The following is a 23838-nucleotide window of genomic DNA, read 5'->3' as shown; positions in this document are numbered from 1 at the left end:
TTGCAAAAAGCTGGAAATCCCTCCCACCTTCACCCTACCCCATCACCTGGGTCCCTCCGGAGAGAGCAAAGAAACAATATTTGAAATGGCACAAAGGAATAGAAAAGAGACATTTTTAAATAACAAATTTCCAAAGTTATTTTATTTCATCTAAATGCTATCAGGATTTCAGGCTGGTTTCTAACTAAGACAAATCAATATATGTGATTCGAGAGGAGGGTAGTTAAATTTCTATCCCAGTCAATTCCCATTGGTATCATCTCCTCAAACCCTTCTCATGCATTTAAGCCATCTCACTTCCATTCATGGATGATGGTTTCTCCTGTTTTAATCGTAAATTAAGCAGCTGCCTTGGTAGAAATGGTATGATCTGGACACTCAGGGCTTCTTGGACAGAAGGCAGGGCTCACTCTTCAAGGCCAATACCCATGTCTTTTTCTCTTTGTTATCTGCTGTTCAATAAATCTTCTCAGGTACTCAAGGTTTTTGTCAATGTTGTTTAGATAAAAGTGGAATTTGGAGGCTAAAGTGTATTCTATAAAAAGAAGAGTTAACAGGAAAAAGTCAGAACTTTGAAGAGATTCATGAAAACAGGGGACACAGGACAGCCAGACACCATTCCCTACATGCATACTTAGGACAATTATTTTTGATTCCTTCATACGACCACCATGTTCCCATCCCATTGGCTTCAGGCATCCTTGCTATGTCTGAATTTAGGCTTGTAAGCTGCCAGAATCCAAGGGGTGACATGTCAAAGATGGTTCAACCCTTGACCCTTGGTTTCTCATGTGAAGCTCAGTAGCCTTTAGCTTAGAATACATAGGTGTTTTCTAATAAATAAGTTGCAAGAGGGCTGATTTTGCAATTCTCTTGTGTTTATAACTGATCTTTGTTTCTCAGGTCATTCATCATTGATGAGTTGATCATATTAACCCATCTGGTATGGATTCTATGAAATATCATGTGGATTGTGCAATTGCTACATAGAAGTCTGGGTCTGAGTAGAGTTGGAGTGATGATGCCCAGTTCTCTGTTCTCTTCCAGGTAAAGAAGGGCATTGTTCAGATCCCTTGGCTGGGGTTGGGAGGAAGCCCTCTTCCTATCTCCTGGGAGTTGGTATGTTGTTGCTATTGTTATCGTTGTCGTTAATTGCTAACTCACGTCCGACTCTTTGTGACCCCATGGACTGTAACCTGCCAGGCTCCTCTGTCCTTGGGATTTTCCAGGCAAGAATACTGGATCAGGGTGCCATTTCCTTCTCCAGGAAGGAAACCCAAACCAGGGATGGAACCCAAGTCTCCTGCATTGGCAGGAGGATTCTTTACTACTGAGCCACCAGGAAAGCCTGGGAGTTGGTGTACTCCTCCGAAATAGCAAGTCTCAGAAGTGAGGGCCAAAATGACAAACTTCAAGATGGGACATTCTGGACCAAGAGGTGGTTATTAGAACCTCTGAGGTTGCTCATGAGGGTACACTGGAATGACACTCCTGCCCTGCTGCAATAGCAAGAGCATTTGGGAAGTGGCATAAGGAGAATGATACAATCTGTGCCTGTTGCAAGAATAGCATCAAATGTTAAACAGGGAGCACAGCAAAATGAGAACAAGGAGACAGATCAATGGGTCTAAGCTCCGTTTGTTTAGTCTGCTAGTGATTGGACCTGTTTAGGAGGGTGTCATCGTTTAGAAAAAGAAATTGTGACTGTTAATATCCAATACTTTGGCCACCTGATGAAAAGAGCTGACTCACTGGAAAAGACCCTGAGGGCAGAAAGAGAAGGTGGAGACAGAGATGAGATGGTTGGATGGCATCACTGACTCAATGGACACAAGTTTGAGCAAGCTCTGGGAGATGGTAAAGGACAGGGAAGCCTGGCATGCTGCAATCCATGGGGTCAAAAAGAGTCGGGCATGACTTAATGACTGAACAACAATGTCGTATAAAGTGTAATATGGGGAAATTAAAATTATACTTGGTGTCATTTTTCCTGTTAGTATTGTATGAAAGGAGCAAACTGATACAAGGGAAAACAATAAATGAACCAGGAGAGATGGGGAGAAAACTATAAATGGAGATTTACTGTGCCGAGGAATATGTATGGAAATTTTTAACTTTTGCAAGGTACATGTAGAGACAGGGTAATATTGACTGGAGACCAGGTCTATTTATTAGAGAATATAAAGTCATCCCCCCGAATCTTCCAGGCAAGAATACTGGAGTGGATTGCCATTTCCTACTCCAATGAAGTCCTCAGGAATGGTTAATAGGAATATACTGTAAAGACAACGAATTCAGGGAGTGTGTGTAGTTCACCACCACTTTACAGAGAATTGGACAAAATAAAGATGGGAAATTGCAGAATATTTACATTCCTGTGACCACAGAAATGAGGTAGGTCAAACCGACAGTTGAAGCCCCACCTCCTGGACTGGAAGGTCCAGGGGAAACTGGACCACTTATGCCTGCTTCTAGCATCCTGGTGTCTGCGGCTTCTCCTGTGTGCATCAAGACGTGTCCAACTCTTTGTTACCCCATGGACTGTAGCCCACCAGGCTCCTCTGTCCATGTGATTTCCCAGGCAAAGATTCCAGAGTGGATTGCCGTTTCGTCCTCCAGGGGGTCTTCCTGACCCAGGGATCTAACCTGCATCTTGTACTTCTCCCATATTGGTAGGCAGTTTCTTTAGCACTGAGCCACCTGGGAGGCTCAAAGGCCATTTGGTGGCTAATCCACACCCAGTTTGATCCCCAAGAAAAGGTAATAAGCAGTATGTGGTCTAGTTAACCCCACCTTGAGAGAATTTATGGGAAGAGTTGAGGATGCAGACCAAGACAGAAGTGGGAGTTGGATATGATGAGGTTACCGTGAGCCGACACTCTTACAGGAGCATCTTATGTTACTGACATCTTGCTTCTCCCACTGTCTCTGGCTATACTAGGTAATACTATGGAGCTGGTTCATTCTCATCACCCCCTCTGTCCTGCTCAGAAGTACCGCTGCCTGGACTGCCTGGACGGGGAAATTGAATCATCCTCTTTGCCCAAGCCCCACTCTGATTGGTTCACCTGAGCCCCCCTGCCGTTCAGATGACTCCCCTACCCTTAGGGGGCTCAGAAGAGATGGGCTCACCCAGAGAAGGAGGAAAACAGGAAATTATCATCGCATATGGCAAAGAACAAACGGGAGTAGTTGATCTCACTCACCCTGATGAGGGTAAGACACGAAGTTGGCTTCCACCACTCTGTGGTTCAGGGGCTGAGTCCTGCGGTAATCATTTTGGATGGTCTTGTTCTGGTGATTCAATAAGGAATTCTCTAGCTTCTCAATCTGCCAGCAACATGAAAGGAATTAATAAAAGGAGAGGCACTGGGTAACTGTTTTTTTAATGTAGTTAACAGTTGAACCAGCGCTTGGATTTATATAACTCTGATAAAGAAGACCTCAAGTCCAGAAGTGGTTCTGGGCACTATGTGCCTTGGCATTCATCCACCCAATCATTCTTCTGACAATATCTTTCGATCTTTTTCTATGGGTATTTAGCCGATAGCAGAAAAGAGAGAAAGAATTAAACAGAGACATACCAAGTAGCAAGCTCAATTCCTGTTTTGCTGAAAATTCCTGGGTTTTTGTCTACATTTTTTGGACAGTAAATTCTATTTATTTATTTTTGGCTGTGCTGGGTTGTAATTGCTGCACTCAGGCTTTCTCTAGTTGTGGCCAGTGGGGGCTACACTTCATTGTGGTGTGAGGGCTTCTCAGTACAGCGGTTTCTCTTGCTGTGGAGCACAGTCTCTGGGTTCCCAGGCTCAGCCGTTGTGGCACACAGGTTGAGTTGCTCTGAGGCACGTGGCATCCTCCGAATCCAGGGATTAAACCTGTGTCCCCTGCACTGGCAGGCAGATTCTTAACCACTGGACCGCCAAGGAAGCCCCATGTCTACATTCTTGAGAGACATTTTTGCTGCCATACAACTCTAGGTAAGCTACTCATTTCTCTCAGTGCTTTGAAAAAGTGGTTGCACTGCTTTCTGACTTTCATTGTTGCTGTGTTGAATTAACTCTCAGTCTAATCGTATTTCTTTCATGAAAATATGTCTTTTCTCTTTGGCTGATATTTAAATCTTCTCTTTGCTTTGATAGCTTGTGGCTTCACTGTGATGTGTTTAGTGTGGGCTTCTTTTTGTTTTCATTGACTCATTGGGCTTCCTTAATACATAACACGATGACTTTCAACCCTCTGGAAAATTGTCAGTCAACATTTCTCAAATTATTCCTCTTCTTTATGCCACCTCTCTTCTCCCACTATAATTTCAATGTGACATTTTCCAGGTCCTTCTAGTATTTTCTCTGTATCTCTCTACTTTTTCATATTTCTACCTCTTTTTCTCTTTGCACTGCATTTTGCATAACTGTCTCAGCTCTGTCTTCCAGCTTATTAATTCTTTCTTGAACCTGTCCTACATGCTATTAAACTCATTTGTTGGATTATTAATTTCAGTTACTATCTTTTCACTTCTAGAAATTAACAATTTACTTTTTTCAAGTTTAGTTGGTCATTTTTATTCTTTGTTTTTTCCTTGTCTTTCAAACTCTTGTACATAGTAAACATATCAAGTATGTTTAATTATACATATTATGCATTCTTTATACATATTAAACATACTTTATATTAATTGGTTGATAATTACAATATCTCAAATCTTTGTAGGTCTAATTCTGCTGACACTCATAGTGTCTTTTTCTTGGTATTTTGTGATTTTTTTAAAATTAAGTTCATCTCAGATAACTTTATTTATAGAAATTCTTCTAGATCTGAATTTAAGGTGCATTTTTCGTAGATAACTAACATTGACTTTTGTTAGGTATCTCAGGGCACTTTCAGCCTGGTTGGCATTGTCTTTGTATGTGGGTGTAAGAATAAGGGGTCTTTGCATTTTCTCCTGAAATAGGGAAATGGAAAATTTTAAAAGAGAAATATATTCACTTTTGAGGAACCCAGAAGGTTTGCTTTGCAACCTCAGTAACATCTGTCTTTTATTTAACTCAACAAATACTTATTAGGAGCCCATGCTAGGCTCAAGGACAAAAGACGATTGATACAGCTCTTCCCCTCAAAGGGCCACAGACATTTTTAGATGGTAAAGGGCTAAATCTGAAGCTGTCCTTCTTGCACAAAGTCATTTATGAGGTTAGAATGTAGCCCCACAAGGACACGGAGTTTGCACATGTAATACCTGGTGAGAGCGGCACTCAATAAATATTTGCCTTCACTGTGCAAATTTTCTCCTATGATTTGGATCAGGTCCCAGGTTTTGTTGTTCTTGTTGTGTTGCCTACAGACTTCTTGGATTCCCTGATGCCTGTTGGCCCGTTTCTGCCGTAGCCCAGCACTAGTAAGATCACCCATGGTGATAGAGGTGAGGCATTACAGCCCTGGACACAGAAAACACTATAGGAGCCCAGGGATTGGCATTCGGTAAGATTTAGGGGAGTACTCTTGTTGATCAGGCCGTGGAAAGGAGAGACTTGGATATTAAAGCAGTCTGTACATTACCTGTGTCTTAGAGAGCTTGACAGTATCTGCTACCACAAACCAGTGGACATTTTCTGTACAGGGAGGAGTGGTGAGTGATCCCAAGTAGCTGTAGTAGTAGCGGAGGTCCCCAGGTAGCATGTCCTGAATGTCAAGGCCCCTCAGAACTGTGCTTTGTCCTAATAGAGGGGATGAGAAGGAATGTCAGGGGCCACTGCTGCCCCTTGGGAGGACAGCTCTGGCTCAGCTCTCACCATTTTTAAATCTCCTGATTTAAGCAGAAGAACTTAGAACCTGGTCATTGGGAAATATCGCCCAATATGCTGCTTCTTGGAAAGGGTTAAGAGCAGGGGAGAAACCCACTCAAATACCTCCTCTGGCTGGATACTCACCTATCTATAGAAAGAGGACACTCGTGGGAGTTCCCTGGTGGTCCAGTGGCTAAGACTCTGTGCTCTCAATGCAGGGAGTCCGGGTTCGATCCCTGGTCAGGGAACTAGATCCCACAGTCTTCAACTAAAGACGCTGCACAAGGCAGGAATTCTGCTTCTTTCCCTGAGCACTTCTGCATTTTTTTTTAATGGCAAAGAGGATATCATTGTGATATATATATAAACAGGCTTGTTTAACCAAGGCTGTGAAGTCTAGTAGTGATTGACCAATGAGCAGGCAAAAAATATCTAAGTTTTTTTTTTTTTTTTCTGGTTGCACTGCATGGCATGCGGGATCTTACTTCCCCAAACAGGGACTGAACCCATGCTCTCTGCAGTGGAAACTGGGAGTCTTAACCACTGGACTGCCAAGTTAAGAAGCTGAGTGAGTGTCTGGCTACCTTCTCCATGAAGCGGAAGGTCAGGCATCCCCTTCGGGGGAGAAGCTGGGGCCAGGGAGGGGGTGCTTCAGGAGAGAGGAGAAAAGGTGATGCAATCATTGTGGAGAGGGGAAAAGAAAATGCCCAGAGGAGTATTTTAGAATTTCTAAACAGTGTTAGCACTTTTTTATATTTTAGCTAGGCATGAAAGTAATACCAATTAGAAATACTGTGTTTTTCTCAGTCACATTCTCTATAGGCTATTTGGCTACAGGCCCTGAGAAGGGCTTTATCAGGTGAGTTTGTGGAGGGATGGAGGGCATTTGCATGGGTGTGTCAGAATGATGGTCCGTGGCATCCAAGCCAGGTAAAGAGAATTGAGAGGCAAGAAGCGTGACTAGTAGTGAAAATGTGGAGGCCCGTGAATTGGAGGTCAGGTGATTATTGGAGAGAGTGAGGACTGAGGTCAGGGAACTGGAGTCCGGTATATGGGGCAGAGTGAGATGCCCAGAACCAAGGCTGCAGCAGACACGGTTACAGCTTAAGGTCAGGAGTTGACCATGGGAGTGGGCAAATGCTCTGACAAGAACCCTGCCTTCTGGAGGCAGAGAGAAGGGAGACCAGCCCTGTGTCTGCATTCACAGACACCATGACAAGAGGCTTCACTCTTGAGACTCTTCTCAACTAGAAACCAAGGAGCTCATCTCTGTCTAAGGACCAGGATCATCATTACCAGCTGGGGCCAGAGGTGAGGGTGACTTAATTGAAAACATCCCTCACTCGTGGGACTCTGGCCATCCAGATGTTCCAGTCGTGGAAATCGACATGTAGTTTATGTACCAGTCTCTCGGAGGTGTGCACAGCCGGAGCCAACCATAGGAACTGCTGGAACCAGAGACCTTGTACAGGGAGCTAAGTGTCCCTGGAAGGCTTATCTGCCACCCTTCCCATCCATGACTCTTCCTTCCCCTCTGTCCCCATCACACTCAGGCTCATTCCTCTGCCCTGGTGTACCTTCTGTTGGTTTCCCTTACCTGCATACCTGATGTCCTCCAGGTGAGAAATGAAGTTGCTATAGTAAGTATTTTCAGCATAATCCTTTACCTGCAGGGGAAACACGGGGCAGTTAACCTAAGGGAGGTGGGTCCTCCATCTGGTACTATCTCCCTTAATTCAGCTGTTTGGTATCCTGGCTGGTTGGGCAGAGCTATGAGGGCAAGGAGGCATCTGGGGAGACAGTCTGGCTGTTCTTTGCACCATCTGCCTTGGCTCACCAGTTTCTTCCAGAAAGACAAGATCTGAAGAATTTTGGCAGCTTCCCAGGAAAAGACCTTGGCAGTATCTGGTTATCTCCTCATGGAATGGCCAAAATCACTGTTAAAATATCCCCAGTGACCTTGTTTTGGGCAATGTCAGTCACAGTCAGATTCATTGTGGGGTTTTTGTTTTTAGCCACTGCCACACAGCATGCAAAATCTCTGTTCCCTGACCAGGGATCAAGCCCATACCCCCTGTAGGGGAAGCGCAGAGTCTTAACTGCTGGACCACCAGGGAGGCCCCCAGATTCATTATGATGAGGGGGCTTGGTCTCAAGTGCTCCCTTCTTTATCCTCAGGACTTTTGACTGAATGGATGAGAGCCAGATGTCCAAGGCAAAACTGCTCCAATGCTGATCTCTGACATCCTCTATTTTTTGAATGAGTGTTTACTTTTTAGAAGTCAGAAAAGTTGCTTTTAGTGAAAAAGGTCTATGGACAATGGTTCTTTTCATTCATTGATGCTGATCCATTCTTCTACTGGGTGAAAATTCAGATTTTCTTGGATTTCTTCTTTGTTTTCATCTTAAATTTATTTTTTAATTGAAGGATAATTGCATTACAGAATTGTGTTGGTTTCTGTCAAACCTCAACATGAGTCATCCATAGGAATACATATGTCCCCTCCCTCTTGACCCTCCTTCCCACCTTCCTCCCCATCCCACCCCTCTAGGTTATTACAGAGCCCCGGTTTGAGTTCCTTGAGTCATACAGCAAATTCCCATTGGCTATCTATTTTACATACGGTAATGTAAGTTTCCATGTTACTCTCTCCCATACATCCCACCCTCTCCTTCCTCCCAACCCCCTTCCTTGGATTTCTGACTGTCGTTTATCTGTTTTCTAAATGTGTCAACTTTCTCTGTTCTTCTATCTACCTTTCATATTAAACAAATGCTTTCAGTGTACCATTTAACCATTTTAAGTTATTACTGGTTGCTCTAGTGACTTCAGCGTGCAAACTACATCAGTTTGTGCTAGAGGGCTTCCCAGGTGGCACAGTAGTAAACAATCCGCCTGCCAATGCAGGAGACGCAAGAAACTCGGGTTCGATCCCCGGGTCAGGAAGATCCCCTGGAGGAGGGCATGGCAACCCATTCTAGTATTCTTGCCTTAATAATTCCAGGAATAGAGGAGCCTGGCAGGCTACAGTCCATGAGGTCAAAAAGAGTTGGACACAACTGAGCATTTTCTCCTAAATACAGATCACATTTTCCTATTTACATGCTGAACTTTTTCCTTGATTACTAGACGTTTTAGATAATATACGGTAGCAAATCTAAATTCTGATTTTTTAAAATTGTCCTGTGGGGTTTTTGTTGTTGTTCATGTAACTATTCAGTGACTTGCCTGGGCTTTATCTGCAGAATATGTATCCATAGTAGTGCGTAGCAGCCGATGAGTCTGCTAGGTCTTAAGTCTTATTTTTATTTTTTTAGCCTAGGACCATATATGGTCAGCACAATTTTACAGTCACTCAGTGATTTTAGTAGAGGTTGTGCTCAAACCCCAGCAGCCCAAGCTGATGGATCTGTGTGTGGGTTGAGGAGCACATTCAAAGGTCGACCAGTTACCAAGTCAGACTCAGCTTTCACTTTTCATCAGGCTTTCTTGGGAAGCCAATATAAGCTGTCTATGGCTCTCTGATTTTTAGGACCTCCCAGTTAGATTTCTGATTGGTCTGCCCCTTGCCACTCACCTCAGTTAGGATGTGATAGACTACCAAAGCTGCGAGTTTTCCTTGTTTTCTGTCTTTTCTGTTGCTTGCTGCTTTTATCAGCAATGCCCCTTGGGCATGGGTTTTCAGTTCTACTTCAAATCAAATTAATCCCTGTACCAGGCAGTGAAGCTGCTGGTTTTCCTGTTCACCTGCCCTGATGAAACTACCTTGCTGACCAAGTTGTTGGTTGTTCAGTTGCTAAGTTGTGTCCAACTCTTTTCGACACCATGGATTGCAGCACACCAGGCTCCCCTGTCCTTCACCATCTCCTGGAGTCTGCTTATACTCATGTCCATGAGTCAGTGATGCCATTCAACCATCCTATCCTCTGTCGTCCCCTTCTCCTCCTGTCTTCAATCTCTCCCAACATCAGGGTCTTTCACAGTGAATCAGTTCTTCCCATCAAGTGGCCAAAGTGTTGGAGCTTCAGCCTCAGCATCAATCCTCCCAATGAATATTTAGGTTTGATTTCCTTTAGGATTACTTGCTGACCAAGTTAGCAGATGAAAAGAGTGCCAGGCAAGAAGCCCACAAACTCCCATTGTTCTTACTCAAAATTCTCACCATTTATCATAAATAAGTGCTTTACCTTGTTATTTGTCTTTGATCCATTTCCAGAGCACTGATATGCTTTTTTTTTTTTTTTATGTGCACTATGTTCAGTTGTGTCCAGCTCTTTGTGATCCCATGGACTGTAGCCTGCCAGGCTTCTCTGTCCATAGAATTTTCCTGGCAAGCATACTACAGATAGTTGTCATTTCCTTCTCCAGGCAATCTTCCTGACCCAGGGATTGAACCCATGTCTCTGTGTCTCCTGCATTGACAGGTGGTTTCTTTACTAGTTGAACCACCAGAGAAGCTAATATAATACTTGTTTTGGGAGGGGATCGTATTCACTGACCAATTCTTGCTGCCTAGACATACGTCCCACCCTCCAGACTTTCTGAGGAACGCAGAGATGTGGCCTCTGTCTACTGGGCCACAGGCTTCCTCGTGTCCTCAGACCAGGTTCTGTCAAGGCAGCCCCTCTGGGATCAGCTCTTGTAACTCAGCTTGTCCAGATCATCCAACGTGCTTATGGTGACCCAGAGGCACCACAGTAGCTGTGAGCGAGGACTGGGGATGGAGTAGGTCCTTCAGGGCCTCCCCGATGGTCCGGTGCTTAAGACTCCACGCTCCCAGCACAGCCGGCCCAGGTTCGGTCCCTGATCGGGGAACTAGATCCCACATGTCTCGATTAAAGACGCTGCACACTGCAACAAGGGACAAAGATCCTTCGTGCCACGACTGAGACCAGATAAGTAAACAAATATTTTTCTTTAAAAGAGTAGATCCTTTATCAAGTCAAGAATTGTGGGCTCGGGAACACATGAGGAGAGACAAGTAGGAAAATCCTTTGTCTACACTTAACACCTTGTTTTGACACCAGTTTATAATTCCAAGTGTGTAGGTTCAGCCTACCTCAACCAGTGCTGCCAGCACAGCCAAACCATCCGGCTCTTTCTGGGCTTCCTCATAGCTGTTGTATTTAGAATTGTAGTGGACGACGTGAATCTGTGGAAGCAAGAAAGGGAGTGAAAGTCTCTCAGTTGTGTCCGACTCTTTGCGACCCCATGGACTACCCAGTCCATGGAATTCTCCAGGCCAGAATACTGGAGTGGGTAGCCTTTCCCTTCTCCAGGGGATCTTCCCAACCCAGGGATCAAACTGAGGTTACCCACATGGCAGCTGGATTCTTTACCAACTGAGCCACCAGGGAAGCCCAAAAATACTGGAGTGGGTAGCCTATCCCTTCTCCAGTGGATCTTCCCAACCCAGGAATCAAACCAGGGTCTCCTGCATTGCAGGCAGATTCTTTACAAGCTGAACTATCAGGGCAAGTCAAGGGCAATTCCTATAACCTTCAAATACTTCAGGTTTTCAGGGAAGGAGGAAAATGAAAAAAAGATCCTTCATCTGGCACCTCTTCTTGACCAACAAACACTGCTGACCACCATCTCCCCTCCATCCAGGCTACAAGATCTAAGACCAGAAAGTTCTGAGAAGGACATGAGGAGAGGGCTGAGAAATGTTCATGGGGAGAAGCTCTGGTTAATGCAGGCTTATATTAGCTGATTTTGCTTTATATTTGCAAAGTAATGAACACTTCTAATATTTATTGAAACAGCTTAATTTGCATAGCCTGTACTCAATACAAAAAAATAATGTATACCACTTGTTTGCTTAGTAAGAATAAGTGATAGATTTCTAATTTAAAAAAAAACAGATACACAACAAGCAACAAAGGTTTACTGTGTAGCACAGGAGTTACAGTCAGTATCTTGTAATAACCTATAATGGGAAATAATATTAAAAATGATATATATATATATGTATAACTGAATCCTCTTTCTGTACACCTGAAACATTATAAATCAGTTATACTTCAATAATATATATATATCAATAAAAAAGAATAATGTATAAAATATGTGAATCAAGTTTAAATTAAAATTTTGACCCTAAAAAAAAAAAGACCAGAAAATTCTCCAAGAATGCAAAGAACATGAGTGGGATTATGTGTGCTGTGTGCTAAGTTGCTTCAGTCATGTCTGACTCTTTGTGACACCACAGACTGTAGCCCACCAGGCTCCTCTGTCCATGGGATTCTCTAGGCAAGAATACTGGAGTGGTTGCCGTGCCCTCCTCCAGGGGATCTTCCTGACCCAGGGATCAAACCTGCGTCTCTTATGGGGAGATGGCAATTCACCTTCCCCCAGGCAGATAAACTGGCAGAGTTCCAGGAGATCATATGAGGCCACGGGGTTCCCCTGAGGTGTCCCTAGAGTGGGCATGTGCCCCCTTACCTCAGAGGCCACCGTAAATCTGTGGTCATCGAAGCAGTAATAATCCTCACCAGCCACAGCTTCAGTTCTCCCTTTTGAAGTAGAATCCAATAGGCTTTCTTTATGAAGCCTCCCAGGTGGCGCTAGTGGTAAAGAACCCGCTTGCCCAGGCAGGAGCCTTAAAAAACATAAATTCAATCCCTGGGCTGGGAAGATCCCCTGGAGGAAGGCATGGCAACATACTCCAGTATGAAGCCTGCACACCCTGGAGCCCGTGCTCCATACAAGAGAATCCCGCGCAGCGAGAATCCCGCGCAGCATGACTAGAGAGCAGCCCCCGCTCACCGCAACTGGAGAAAGCCTAGAAGCAGCAAGAGCCACCAAAAAATAATAGTAACAATAAATTAAAAATAAACAGGGCTTCCCTGGTGGTTCGGTAGTAAAGAATCTGCCTCCAGTGCAGGAAACCTGGGTTAGATCCCTGATCTGAGAAGATCCCACATGCTGAGGAGCAAACTAAGCCTCTATTCCGCAACTACTGAGCCTATGCGCTAGAGCCTGGGAGCGGCAACTACTGAGCCCACGCGCCACAGCTATGGAAGTCTGAGGCGCTACAGTCGCGCTCCACAAAAGAAGCCACCGCAATGAGAGGCCCAAGCACTGCAACTAGAGAAAAGCCCTCACAGCAAGGAAGATACGGACAGGCAAAAATAAATATTTTTTAAAACAGGGCTTCCCAGGTGGCTCAGTGGTAAAGAAGCCACCTGCCGACACAGGAGACCTGGGTTTGATCCCTGGGTTGGGAAGATCTCCTGGAAGAGGAAGTGGCATCCCACCCCAATACTCTTGCCTGGGAAATCACATGAACAGAGGAGCGTGGAGGGCTGCAGTCCATAGGGTGGCAGACTAGAGAAAAGCCCTCGCAGCGGCAAAGACCCAGGACAGCCAATAAATAAATAAATATTTTTTTAAAAAGAAAGTAACACAAACATGACTATGGGGTTTGAAAGAAAGAGGAACCTGAAGGTACCTCAATTACGTATCGCATCCCATCCACAGTATGCTCAGAACCGCTGATCTCCGAGGACGCTCCGCCCCAGTGGAAGTGCATCTGCTTGGCTAAGTACTGCGTGCCGTCGGAGGTCGTCATGTGCATGGTGGACGGCAGGCTGATCTGTACTAGAAGAGAAGAGGAGGGGCGGGGAGTGTGCAGATGGGCGGGGACAGGGCAGGCCCACGGGTGAGGCAGCGTCCCTGCTCACCTGCCCACTCCTGGAGCAAGCTGGTGCTATGGACAGACCTAGATTGCCATGCAGGGTGACCCCCGGGGAGGAGGCAACTAGCACACAGGGCCATTTGGGGACCAGGCCCTGAGCTGGGCTGCACAGGCACTTGTCCCAGGGCACACACCTTCCCACGCAGGACCAGCAGGTCAGGGGCAGGACACCAAGGGACAGGTCCAACTGACTATCCCTGAAAAAATAGGGCTAGTGAGTGTGGAAGCTGGAATTCCACTCTTCACCTGTGGCCAATTTTGGAATTTGCCCACAGGGTAGGGAACAGGAAGTGGGGCCTCTTGGGACTGTTTTGATTATTTTTACTACCTGAGGTGACTACCCTGGAAGGCCGAGTGGAGGTCATTATCATCTTCTTCTTCTTTAACGATGTGGTTAAAACTTTCATCCCATGTTGACTTCTAGAACCAGACCAACTAACAACCCATCCCGCTGCATAGAAGGGAGCATCCCTGAGGGTTTCCACACTTTTTTGTTGAACTGTTCTGGGTCTTCATTGCGGCTCAGGCTTTCTCTAGTTGCCATGTGCTGGCTTCTCATTATGGTGGCTTCTCTTGTCCTGGAGCACGGGCTCTCAGGCGTGGGCTTCAGTAGTTGTAGCTCCTGGGTTCTAGAGCACAGGCTCAGTAGTTGTGACTCTTGGGCTTAGCTGTCCCGTGGCTTGTGGGATCAAACCTGTGTCCCCTGCATTTGCAGGCAGATTCTTAACTACTAGACCACTAGAAAAGTCCTTTTATTTTATGGACCAAAAAGTCAACCCAGGGAGGTAGAAAGATTTGCAGTCACTCAGTTCGTAGGTCCAGGCAGAACCAGGCCTGGACAGGACATCATCACTGCAGGCCTCAACTTGTTTTCAGAAGACAAGAGATCAAATTCTGCGGCATGTCAGGGAACATGTGGACTCTCAGCATGGGACTGAATTTGATGTAATCATCAACGGTTTCAAATGTTAGGTTCTTATCGACAGGAAAATGGTTCAGTCTTCTAGCTAACTCATGCCTTGGGCCCTACAGACTTTCTACAGGGAAGTCACTCTGGTCAGACAGCTGTCTTGTTTATTCCACTGGCTCAGGCCTCAGAGAAATCTCTATATTTTGGAATGAGTCAGGCAAAAGGGAGACGTGCAGAGTGACCCCAAAAGTGACCAAGAAAAATATCTATGAAAGTATAATTTAGGACTTAGAAAGGGACAGTCAGCATCTGTCTTGTTAACAAGGTTTTTCTATTTGAAGTCATTGATGATAGTTATAAACAAGTACATTTTCTTAATGAGCATATATTAGATCTTTGAGGACTTCCCTGGTGGTCCAGTGGTTAAGACTCTGTACTTCCCATGCAGGGGGCATGGGTTGGATCCCTGGTCAAGCAATTAGATCCCACACATCGCAAGGTGTGGCCAAAAACCAAAAAATTAGGAATTTGATACCTGTCAAATGCCCCCTTCTTCCCTTCCAGAAGCAGCAGGAAGCTGTGATGACAGCTTCATAATATACCAGAAAGCAGGAATCTGGCTTCTGAGGTTTTACATGCCCTTTGGCAGAAGAGGTATTTTGTGTTTAGCGCTTAAAATGTGGCCAGCCTCAAAGTCAGTGCTCCCATGAGAAAAATGAAGAGTTTATCAAAGAAGGTGTTCAGTTTTCTGTGTCCAGAGACTGCAGAGCTAAGGACAGTACCACATGAGCCATAACAGAGATCCTGATAAGTGTGTTTTCCCAGAAACACAATCACCTGCAGACAGAATGTCTCAGTTCTCAAGTTCTATCAACAGGATTGCACGGGCCAAGTTGAAAAATGGCAGCACTTCTGGGCTTATGACTGTGCTTTTGAAAAGTTAAGGCCAACTAGCCGTCCTCCCCAAAATCAATTTGCTGAACCTTCCGGGTTCTGACAATTGATTTAACTTCCAGAACTGACTCCTCTTTGTTTGGAACTAATTTAACCAGATTCTTATCAGCCCAGAAAAACCACATGATCTGAGCATTTTCTGTGCTCATGTCCACAACAAAATAGAGAAACTGAAAACAAGTTTTAGAAGGACTTCCCTGGTGGTCTATGCTCCCAATGCAGGGGGACCTGGGGTTCAATCCCTGGTCTGGGAACTAGATCCCACAAGCCGCAACTGAAGATCTTGCATGCTGCAACGAAGATCTGGTGCAGCCAAATAAATAAATAAACACTTTTTTTAAAAGAAGAAAATAAGTTTTAGAAAGTTTTGCAGGACTTTCTGTCAACATCCAAGTGTGTTTTCGATTTCTTTTTGTTAAAATGTAATTTTATACCTGTATTCTAATCTAATAATAAAAATGGAAGCATATAAATATAAAATAGACATATAAAGCAGAATTTGAAATTAAGAACACAATCCCATTGACCATCTACAAATCAATGAGAAAGGCCTCAAAAAAGAAACTAACCTTGCAACATTTGATCTTGGACTTCTACCCTCCACAACAGTGAGAAAATAAGATTCTGTGGTTTAAGCCACAAAAACCCCACAATATCATTTACATTAGCACTCCCTCCCAATTAAATAATTAGGTATAAAGCTAACGAATTATATACAAGATCTATATGAGGAAAACTGAAAAATTCTGATGAAAGGAGTCAGAGAATAACTTAAAAAATGGAGAGGTAGTCCATATTCCTGGATGGGAAGACTCACTATTGTCCAGATGTCAGTTCTTCTCAATGTGATCTAGAGACTCAGTATGGTCCCAATCAAAACCCCTACAGGTTGTCTTGTGGATGTCAACAAACTAATTCTGACATTCACATGGAGAAGCCAAAGGCCCAGGATAGCTGACACAGTGTTGAAGGAGGGGAATAAAGTTGGAGCACCAATGATACCCAACTTTAAGACTTATTGTAGAGCTATAGTAGGGACATCTGGTGGTCCAGTGGCTAAGACGCTATACTCCCATCTAGGAGCCCGGGTTTGATCCCTAGTCAGGGAACTAGATCCCACATGCAGCAACTAAGACCCAGTGCAGCCAAATAAATAAATTAATTTTTTTTAAAGGCTTACTAAAAAGCTACAGTAGGGACTTCCCTGGCAGTTCAGTGGTTAGGACTCTGCACTTCCACTGCAGGGGTCATGGGTTCAATCCCTGGTCATGAACTAAGATCCCACATGCCTCTCCACAAAGCCAGGAAAAAAAACAAAAAGCTACAATGATCAATGCAGTGTGGTCTTGGTGGGAGAATACACAAATAGATCGGTGAACTGAAAAGAAAGCCCAGAAATAGACCCCCATTAATATATTCAACTGATCTTTACAAGTAGCAAAGGTGATGTTGTTATTGTTCTTTAGTTGCTGAGTCGTGTCCGATTCTTTGCGACCCCATGAACTGTAGCCTGCCCAGCTCCTCTGTCCATGAGATTTCCCAAGCAAGAATACTGGAGTGGATTTTCATTTCCTTCTCCAGGGGAGCTTCCCAACCCAGGAATCGAACCTTCATCTCCTGCATTGGCAGGTGGATTCTTTATCACTGAGCCACCAGGGAAGCCTATGGCAAAGGTGATACAATGGAGCAAAGACAGTCTCTTCAACAAATGATGCTGGAACAACTAGACATCCACACGCAAAAAAAAAAGAATCTAGATAAAGACCTTATACCTTCACCAAAATTAATGCGAAATAGATCACAGACCTAAATGTAATGTACAAAACTATAAAATTCTTAGCAGATAACACAGAGAAAATCTAGATAACTTTGGGTATGGTACCTTTTTAGATTCAACACCAAAGACGCAATTCATGAAAGAAAGAATTGATAAGCTGGGCTCAATTACAATTTAAAACTTCTGCAAAAGAGAGCATCAAGAGAATTAGACAACAAGCCATAGATGGGGAAGAAATATTTGTACAAGACACGTCTGATAAAGAACTGCCATCCATAATAAACAATGAACACTTAAAACTCAACAATAAGAAGATAAATAACCCAGAGACCATAACAGATACCTCCCCAAAGAAGATACACAGATGGCAAATAAACATATGAAAAGATGCTCCACAGGACAGTTCATCAAGGAAATACAAATTAAACCAACCATGAGATGCCACTACACACCTATGAAAATAACCAAAATCCAGAACACTGACAACACCAAATGCTGGCACGGATGTGGAGCAAGAGGAACTCTCGTGCATTGCTGGTGGGAATGCAACATGGTGCAGCCACTTTGGAAGAGAGACGAGCAGTTCCTTACAAAACTAAACATACTCTTACCATACAATCCAGCAATCATGCTCCTTGCTGTTTTCCCAAATGAGTGGAAACCCTATGTCCACACAAACATCTACACATTGGTGTTCACTGATGTTTATAGCAGTTTATTCTTATTGCTAGATCTTGGAAGCAGCCAAGATGTCCTTAAGTTGGGGAATGGATAAATGAACTTTGGTGCATCAAGACAGTGGAATATTATCCAATGCTAAAAAACAAAGGAGCTATCAAGTTGTGGAAAGACACAGAGGAACCTTCAATGCATATGACTAGGTGAAAGAACGGCTTCCCTGGTAACTCAACTGGCAAAGAATCTGCCTGCAATGCAGGAGACCCCGGTTAGATCCCTGGGTTGGGAAGATCCCCTGGAGGAGGGCATGGCAACCCACTCCAGTATTCTTGCCTGGAGAATCCCATGGACAGAGAAGCCTGGCGGACTACAGTCCATGGGGTTGCAAAGAGTCAGACATGACTGTGTGACAAAGCACAACACAAGTGAAAGAAGCCAATCTGAAAAGGTCCCACTCTTCTGCCAACCTCCCAGATGCTTCAGAGAGTGAAGTTGGAAGCAGGATCTTGACATTTGCGATAAAATGACGCTTTCATGAATTATTTGTAGAGGTCAGTGATCCAAATCAAAGGTATCTGAGGGCTGCTACCTTTGCAAGCCACATAAAGAGCAATGGGTTTTATTTTCTCAAAAAAGCAAAGAGGAAATCTGAGTCCTATGACCCTACCCCCCATAAGCCTATGCAAATGGACAGTAATGGGAGTAGAAAGGGATGTTTCCAAGGAGGACACAGTGGAGGAATCAGACATCCAGGGACTGGGTCCAGCTCGACCATTAGAGACCGTATGACTGGAAATCCCTTTGATTCTCAAAGGCCCTGGTTTCAGCCTAAAAAATGCCTTCCTCTGGGGTTGTCTTGAGGCTTGGAGGAGACGAGCCCACTTGGTGAAAATGAGAAAGATGTGTGCCACGTTATAGCCGGATATTATAAGTGTCCAGCCTAGGCTTCTAAAATAGGGGGGCCCCAACACCCAGCCTTTCCTGTCTGACCTTCACACATAGAAAATGTGGCCAATCAGACCAGGGCACAGATCCACAGAACACACAGTGGGTTGTGCAGCTTCGTTGCGTCGCCTCACTGTCCGCTGAATTTCCTGCCGGTTGGGTCAGAGTGGGCTTGGAGAGAGGCCAGTGCGAATAAAGGGGTCAGTGGGGAACCGAGTCTACAGACAGCCTCTGAGCGACCCGGGACGAAGTGCCAGGACGCAGCACCTGCAGCCCCCAGGCCACGCTCTGCAACTCTGCGTGTCTAGCTCCGGGCAGCCCTGCCAGCCTCCCCCACAGCCCGCTTCCCCCGCTCTGCCCCCAGGGACAGAAGCCGGTCTGTTGCCCATCCTTACCCGTGTGGCCGTTGTTGGTCATGGGGAACTCCCCGCGCTGGAATCTGTAGCCTGTGAGGTTCAGAGCCCTCAGGGAAGGGTTGTACCGAACTTTCTTTATCTGCAGGTCAATGGGCGACTGTCTCGTCCCCCCACAGTCTGGGTACTCCAGTGGCCAGTGTTCTTCATCCAGCGCCCCCTCTGACATGGGAGAGAGCCAAGGGGGTCACAGTGAGAGGTGCTGCCCAGCCAGGCCCTCTCTGTGGGCACCTCACTCAGTATAGAGGCCAGAGCTGGTAGCTCACAGCAGGGCCTAGCTAAGGAGGCCAACAGAGGCTGAGATCAAGGCCAGAGGTCTGCCTTCTAGAAAGCAGGGCAGGGCCTCCAGGAGGCGGCGGGCTGTTGTTGTTTAGTTGTGTCCAACTTTTTGTGACCCCATGGACTGTAGCCTGCCAGGCTCCTCTGTCCCTGGGATTTCCCAGGCAAGAATACTGGAGTGAGTTGCCTTTTTCTTCTCCAGGGGATCTTCCTGACCCAGGGATCAAACCTGCATCTCCTGCAATGGCAAGCAGATTCTTTACCACTGAGCCATCTGGGAAGCCCAAAGAGGCAGGAAGGTTATCTAAATCAGCTTCACAGACCCTGCGGGGCTTCGGGGCTGGTTCCCAGTTTTTCTGTTGCAACCACTGGCCCTGAGAACATGACTTAGTATTTTGAAAACAATGGCTTACGTTTAAGACCTAGCTTTGGTTTTTCCTTTGAGTGACTGTCAACTGATGAATATGGGATCTGGCTACGGTGCTAGTGGTAAAGAACCCGCCTGCCAATGCAGGAGATATGAGACAAAGGTTTGATCCCTGGGTTGGGAAGAGCCCCTGAAGGAGGGCATGACAACCCACTGCAGTATTCTTGCCTGGAGAATCCCATGGACAGAGGAGCCTGTGGGCTGCAGTTCATGGGGTCACAAAGGGTCGGACACAACTAAAGGAACTTGGCACAGCACACAACTGATAAATGGTCTTGAGGGCTCCTTGGCCTTGGCCTTCCTGTGTTACTTTTAAGGACTTTTCCTCATTCTTCTGAGTGGCAGTTCCCTTTCCCAACCCTCAACACTATCAAAGCCCCATCCACACCCTACAGCAGGACCTTCCCACCTCTTTTCTTTCCCACCCCCACTTCACTTGTTCCCAATATTGTAAAGACCACCTGGGTGCCTACACTGTGGACTCAAGGCAAGAAAGGAAGCATCAGGTTCAAGGATGACCTAGAATAATTAGTTGAAAAAATGTCAAAGAAAGGGGCAGCTGTGTCATCCACATGTTATTTTGAGAAAGATGATCATATCTGGGCCTCTTACAGTTTCCTGGTTCAGTAAAAAGCCAATTCTTTATTTCTCCTCCTCTCCTCACTATTCAGTAATACACACCAAACTGTAGGTGGCTCAGAGGTTAAAGTGTCTGCCTGCAATGCAGGAGACCTGGGTTCGATCCCTGGGTCAGGAAGATCCCCTGGAGAAGGAAATGGCAACCCACTCCAGAATTCTTGCCTGGAGAATCTCATGGACGGAGGAGCCTGGTGGGTTACAGTCCACGGGGTCACAAAGAGTCGGACACGACTAAGTGACTTCACTTTCACTTTCCTAGAGGCAGATGCGAGCATCAAAGTCAGAATTTTTTTTTTCTCCACTCCCTGGCATGCAGGATCTAAGGTCTGGGACCAGGGATTGAACCTACACTCTCTGCATTAGAAGTGCAGAATCTTAACCACTGGACCCCAGGGAAGTCCCAAGGCCAGACATCTTGAGCACAGCCCCTTCATAGGCCAAAAGGCTTTTGGCCAGCATGGGGGTTTCTCAAGTGTTTCCAAGAGGTATTTGCAGTAGCTTTCCTGGACTCCTGGTGCTTCCAGAAGGCCACAGTCTCAGGCTATGCTGAGCTGAGAGGGACAGTCTGCACTGTGGGAATTCTTGCTTGTCCTTACCCTACAACCACTCTCAGCATCTATGGGCCTGCCCAAGCAGAATCCCTGGGGTCTCATGGTGCTAAGCCAGGGAGGGATCCTCTGGGTCAGACAGAATGATTGGTCAGTTGGCTGTCCTGCCCTCTGCTGCCAGACTTCCTGAATCTTCCCACGATGTCCCTAACTCTGCTGCCCTTGACTTAACAGGACACACATCCACCCTAGGTGGACACTCCCCCCAGTATGTGAGGCCAGGGTGGACTGTGCAGAGGGCAGTTTCAAAACCTGCTCGCTCCTGACTCCAACAGCCGTGAGCATCCTCTTGGGCCCCATGCCTCCCTCCAAGACATAAAGGAGGAGGACCAGGCAGGTGCTTTTGCTCCTGCCACACAGAAGAGGTGTTTCTTATCTGAACCCCACAATCTTCCTCTCTCTGGTTCACATGTGGGCCAGGACCTGTGGTAAATACCAGAGTTCTTTTTTTCCCACTTCATGTCCTGTAAGCGGGGTTCGAGGTGTGAGTCTAGGGCTTCAGCAGGGCTAGGCAACAGAGAGAGGCCAGCCTGGAGGCCATGTAGTGGTCACTTGATTCTCGGCACATTGAGACGTTCTAGATAAACTGTGCATCATGGAATTTCCAATAAGAAAGTTCTTGCAAACCCTGCACATTCTCAGCGGGACTGCAGGGAGCTCCCTTCAACCACTTTTTTTTTTTCTATTGGAGGATAATTGCTTTATAATACTGTGTAGGTTTCTGCCGTGCATCAACATGACTCAGCCATAGGTATACATATGTCTGGGCTTCTCAGGTGACACTAGTAGTAAAGAATCTCCCTGCTAATGCAGGAGACATAAAAGACATAGGTTTGATTCCTGGGCTGGGAAGATCCCCTGGAGGAGGGCCTGGCTGTCCACGCCAATATTCTTGCCTGGAGAATCCCATGAACAGAGGGGCCTGGTGGGCTATAGTCCATGAATCAGACATGACTGAAGCGACTTAGTACACACACATTCACGTGTTCCCTCCTTCCTGAACCACGCTCCCATCACTCATGCTATCCCGCCCCTCTAGGTTGTCACAGAGCACTGGATTGAGCTCCCTGAGTCACCCAGAGATTCCCACTGGCAATGTGTTTTACCTATGGTAATGTGTTTGTTTCCATGCTATTCTCTCAATTCGTCCCACCCTCTTCTTCCCCTTCCTGTGTCCCCAAATCTGTTCTCTATGCCTGCGTCTCTACTGAAGTGAAAGTCGCTCAGTCGTGTCTGACTCTTTGTGACCCCATGGACTGTAGCCAGCCAGGCTCCTCTGTCCTTGGAATCCTCCAGGCAAGAATACTGGAGTGGGCAGCCATTCCTTTCTCCAGGGGATCTTCCCAACCCAGGGACTGAACCCGGGTCTCCTGCATTGCAGGCAGATTCTTTACCGTCTGAGCCAGCAGGGAATCCCCCTTGCTGTCCTACAAATAGGTTCATCAGTACCATCTTTCTAGATTCCATACACATGCGTTAATATACAGTATTTGTCTTTTTCTTTCTGACTTACTTCACTCCGTATAACTGCTTTATTTTTTATCTACACAGAGAGTGCCAGTGGCTTTGCTGTCAGAAGCACTGAGTGGGCTGTCCAGCTAGCACCAGGAGTAGAAAAGCAGAAACCCTGTGGTTGATTAAGGGATCCAAGAATGGGGAGAACTCTGTCCTCTCCCTAACCGAGGTCTCCCCCAGCCTGAGATGTGGAGCCCCCAACGGCAGCGCACACAGTTGTCGCACGTGGTCACCCCTGACTGACCAGGCTTCACCCTCAAGAAGTGGGCGCTGCCCCTGGGGTGGGCCTTACCTGAGTAGGTCCACTCGGCCCCGTGCTGGGCCTGGGCTCCCAGCACGAGCAGGGATAGCAGGGTGACCAGGGGCGTCATGTTGCAGCAGGTCTGGAGTCAGGGCTGATGCTGCGGAGGCTCCTCTTTTAAAAGCTCAGAAACTGTAAATAACAATTTACCGGGTCTGGCCGGCTGATCCACCGCTCGCTGCGCCCACTGAAAAACAGCACGCCCCTCACACCCGCTCCCCCCGCCAGGTGACACGCACCTGCCCCATCACCTCGGGCTCAAGCACTGAGTCCACTTGGCCCGAGGGTTCAGCTGCTTGCTGTCTGATTTATGAAAACTCACTCAGAGGGTCACACAGTGCAGCCTTTGTGGATAAGCGACTACCTCAGGCCAAGGAGATGGCCCCAGGCAGAGGGCTGCAGAGTGGGGAGGTTTTTCCAAAACAATGGCATTTTCTGTGACCTTGCTCCTGGCAAGCAGGGCCCAGGAAGGGAACCGGTGAGATGCATCACCAGTGCCTAAAACCCCAGCCGGATGCTGCATGGTATTTCCTGCCTGCCTCAGCAGTAGACACCCGCCACTCATGCAGACTTAGGGCTGCCCTCAGCCAGACAGTTGGAGAGATGGCCTAGGCACCATGCGTGTTCAGTCGCTTAGTCATGTCGACTCTTTCAAGACTCCATGGACTGTATCCACCAGGATCCTCTGTCCATGGGATTCTCCTGGTAAGAATACTGGAGTGGGTTGCCACTTCCTCCTCCAGGGGATCTTCCTGACCCAGGGATCAAACCCGCGTCTCTTCTGTCTCCTGCATTACAGGTGGATTCTTTATCTGCTGAGACACTGCGGAAGCCCCATGTTTGAGCATAAAATGGAGGATCCAATTGCAGGCTGTCCTGTTCTCATCCTCTTTTTTTCTTAAGCCTTTT

At 46.2% G+C, this 23838-nt stretch overlaps 1 protein-coding gene and 1 non-coding gene across 2 annotated transcripts; one reads left to right on the top strand and one right to left on the bottom strand.

Annotated features, from left to right (window-relative positions):
• Window positions 1-135: 135 nt before the first annotated feature.
• CA6 (carbonic anhydrase 6) lies at window positions 136-23049 on the bottom strand. The gene is made up of 8 exons (XM_055418827.2): window positions 22921-23049; window positions 19143-19322; window positions 13238-13386; window positions 10844-10936; window positions 7381-7450; window positions 5557-5714; window positions 3207-3330; window positions 136-535 (listed from the first exon to the last, which is right to left on the bottom strand). The coding sequence occupies exons 1-8, from the start codon at window positions 22997-22999 to the stop codon at window positions 414-416; spliced, it is 975 nt and encodes a 324-aa protein (XP_055274802.1). The 5' UTR covers window positions 23000-23049; the 3' UTR covers window positions 136-413.
• On the top strand, window positions 5959-6031 carry TRNAE-CUC (transfer RNA glutamic acid (anticodon CUC)). The gene has a single exon. It is a non-coding gene; the product is annotated as a tRNA-Glu (tRNA).
• Window positions 23050-23838: the final 789 nt, after the last annotated feature.

This window comes from Moschus berezovskii, chromosome 17, assembly GCF_049115385.1.
Source record: "Moschus berezovskii isolate FMDL1 chromosome 17, NW_MosBer_1.0, whole genome shotgun sequence".
NCBI lineage: Eukaryota > Metazoa > Chordata > Mammalia > Artiodactyla > Moschidae > Moschus > Moschus berezovskii.
Note: the sequence above shows the minus strand (reverse complement) of the source record. Positions and strands in the feature narration are given on the sequence as shown.

Bases quoted from the DNA above. Each gene is read 5' to 3' on its own strand.
- CA6 (XM_055418827.2), bottom strand. From the start codon at position 22,999: ATGACGCCCCTGGTCACCCTGCTATCCCTGCTCGTGCTGGGAGCCCAG. The intron at 7,451-10,843 runs GTAGGCTGAACC...TTTCCCCTGCAG, and splicing joins TGCTGGCAGCACTGGTTGAG to GTAAAGGATTATGCTGAAAA. The intron at 3,331-5,556 runs GTAATGTACAGA...TGTTGCTGGCAG, and splicing joins TCAAGCTCTCTAAGACACAG to ATTGAGAAGCTAGAGAATTC.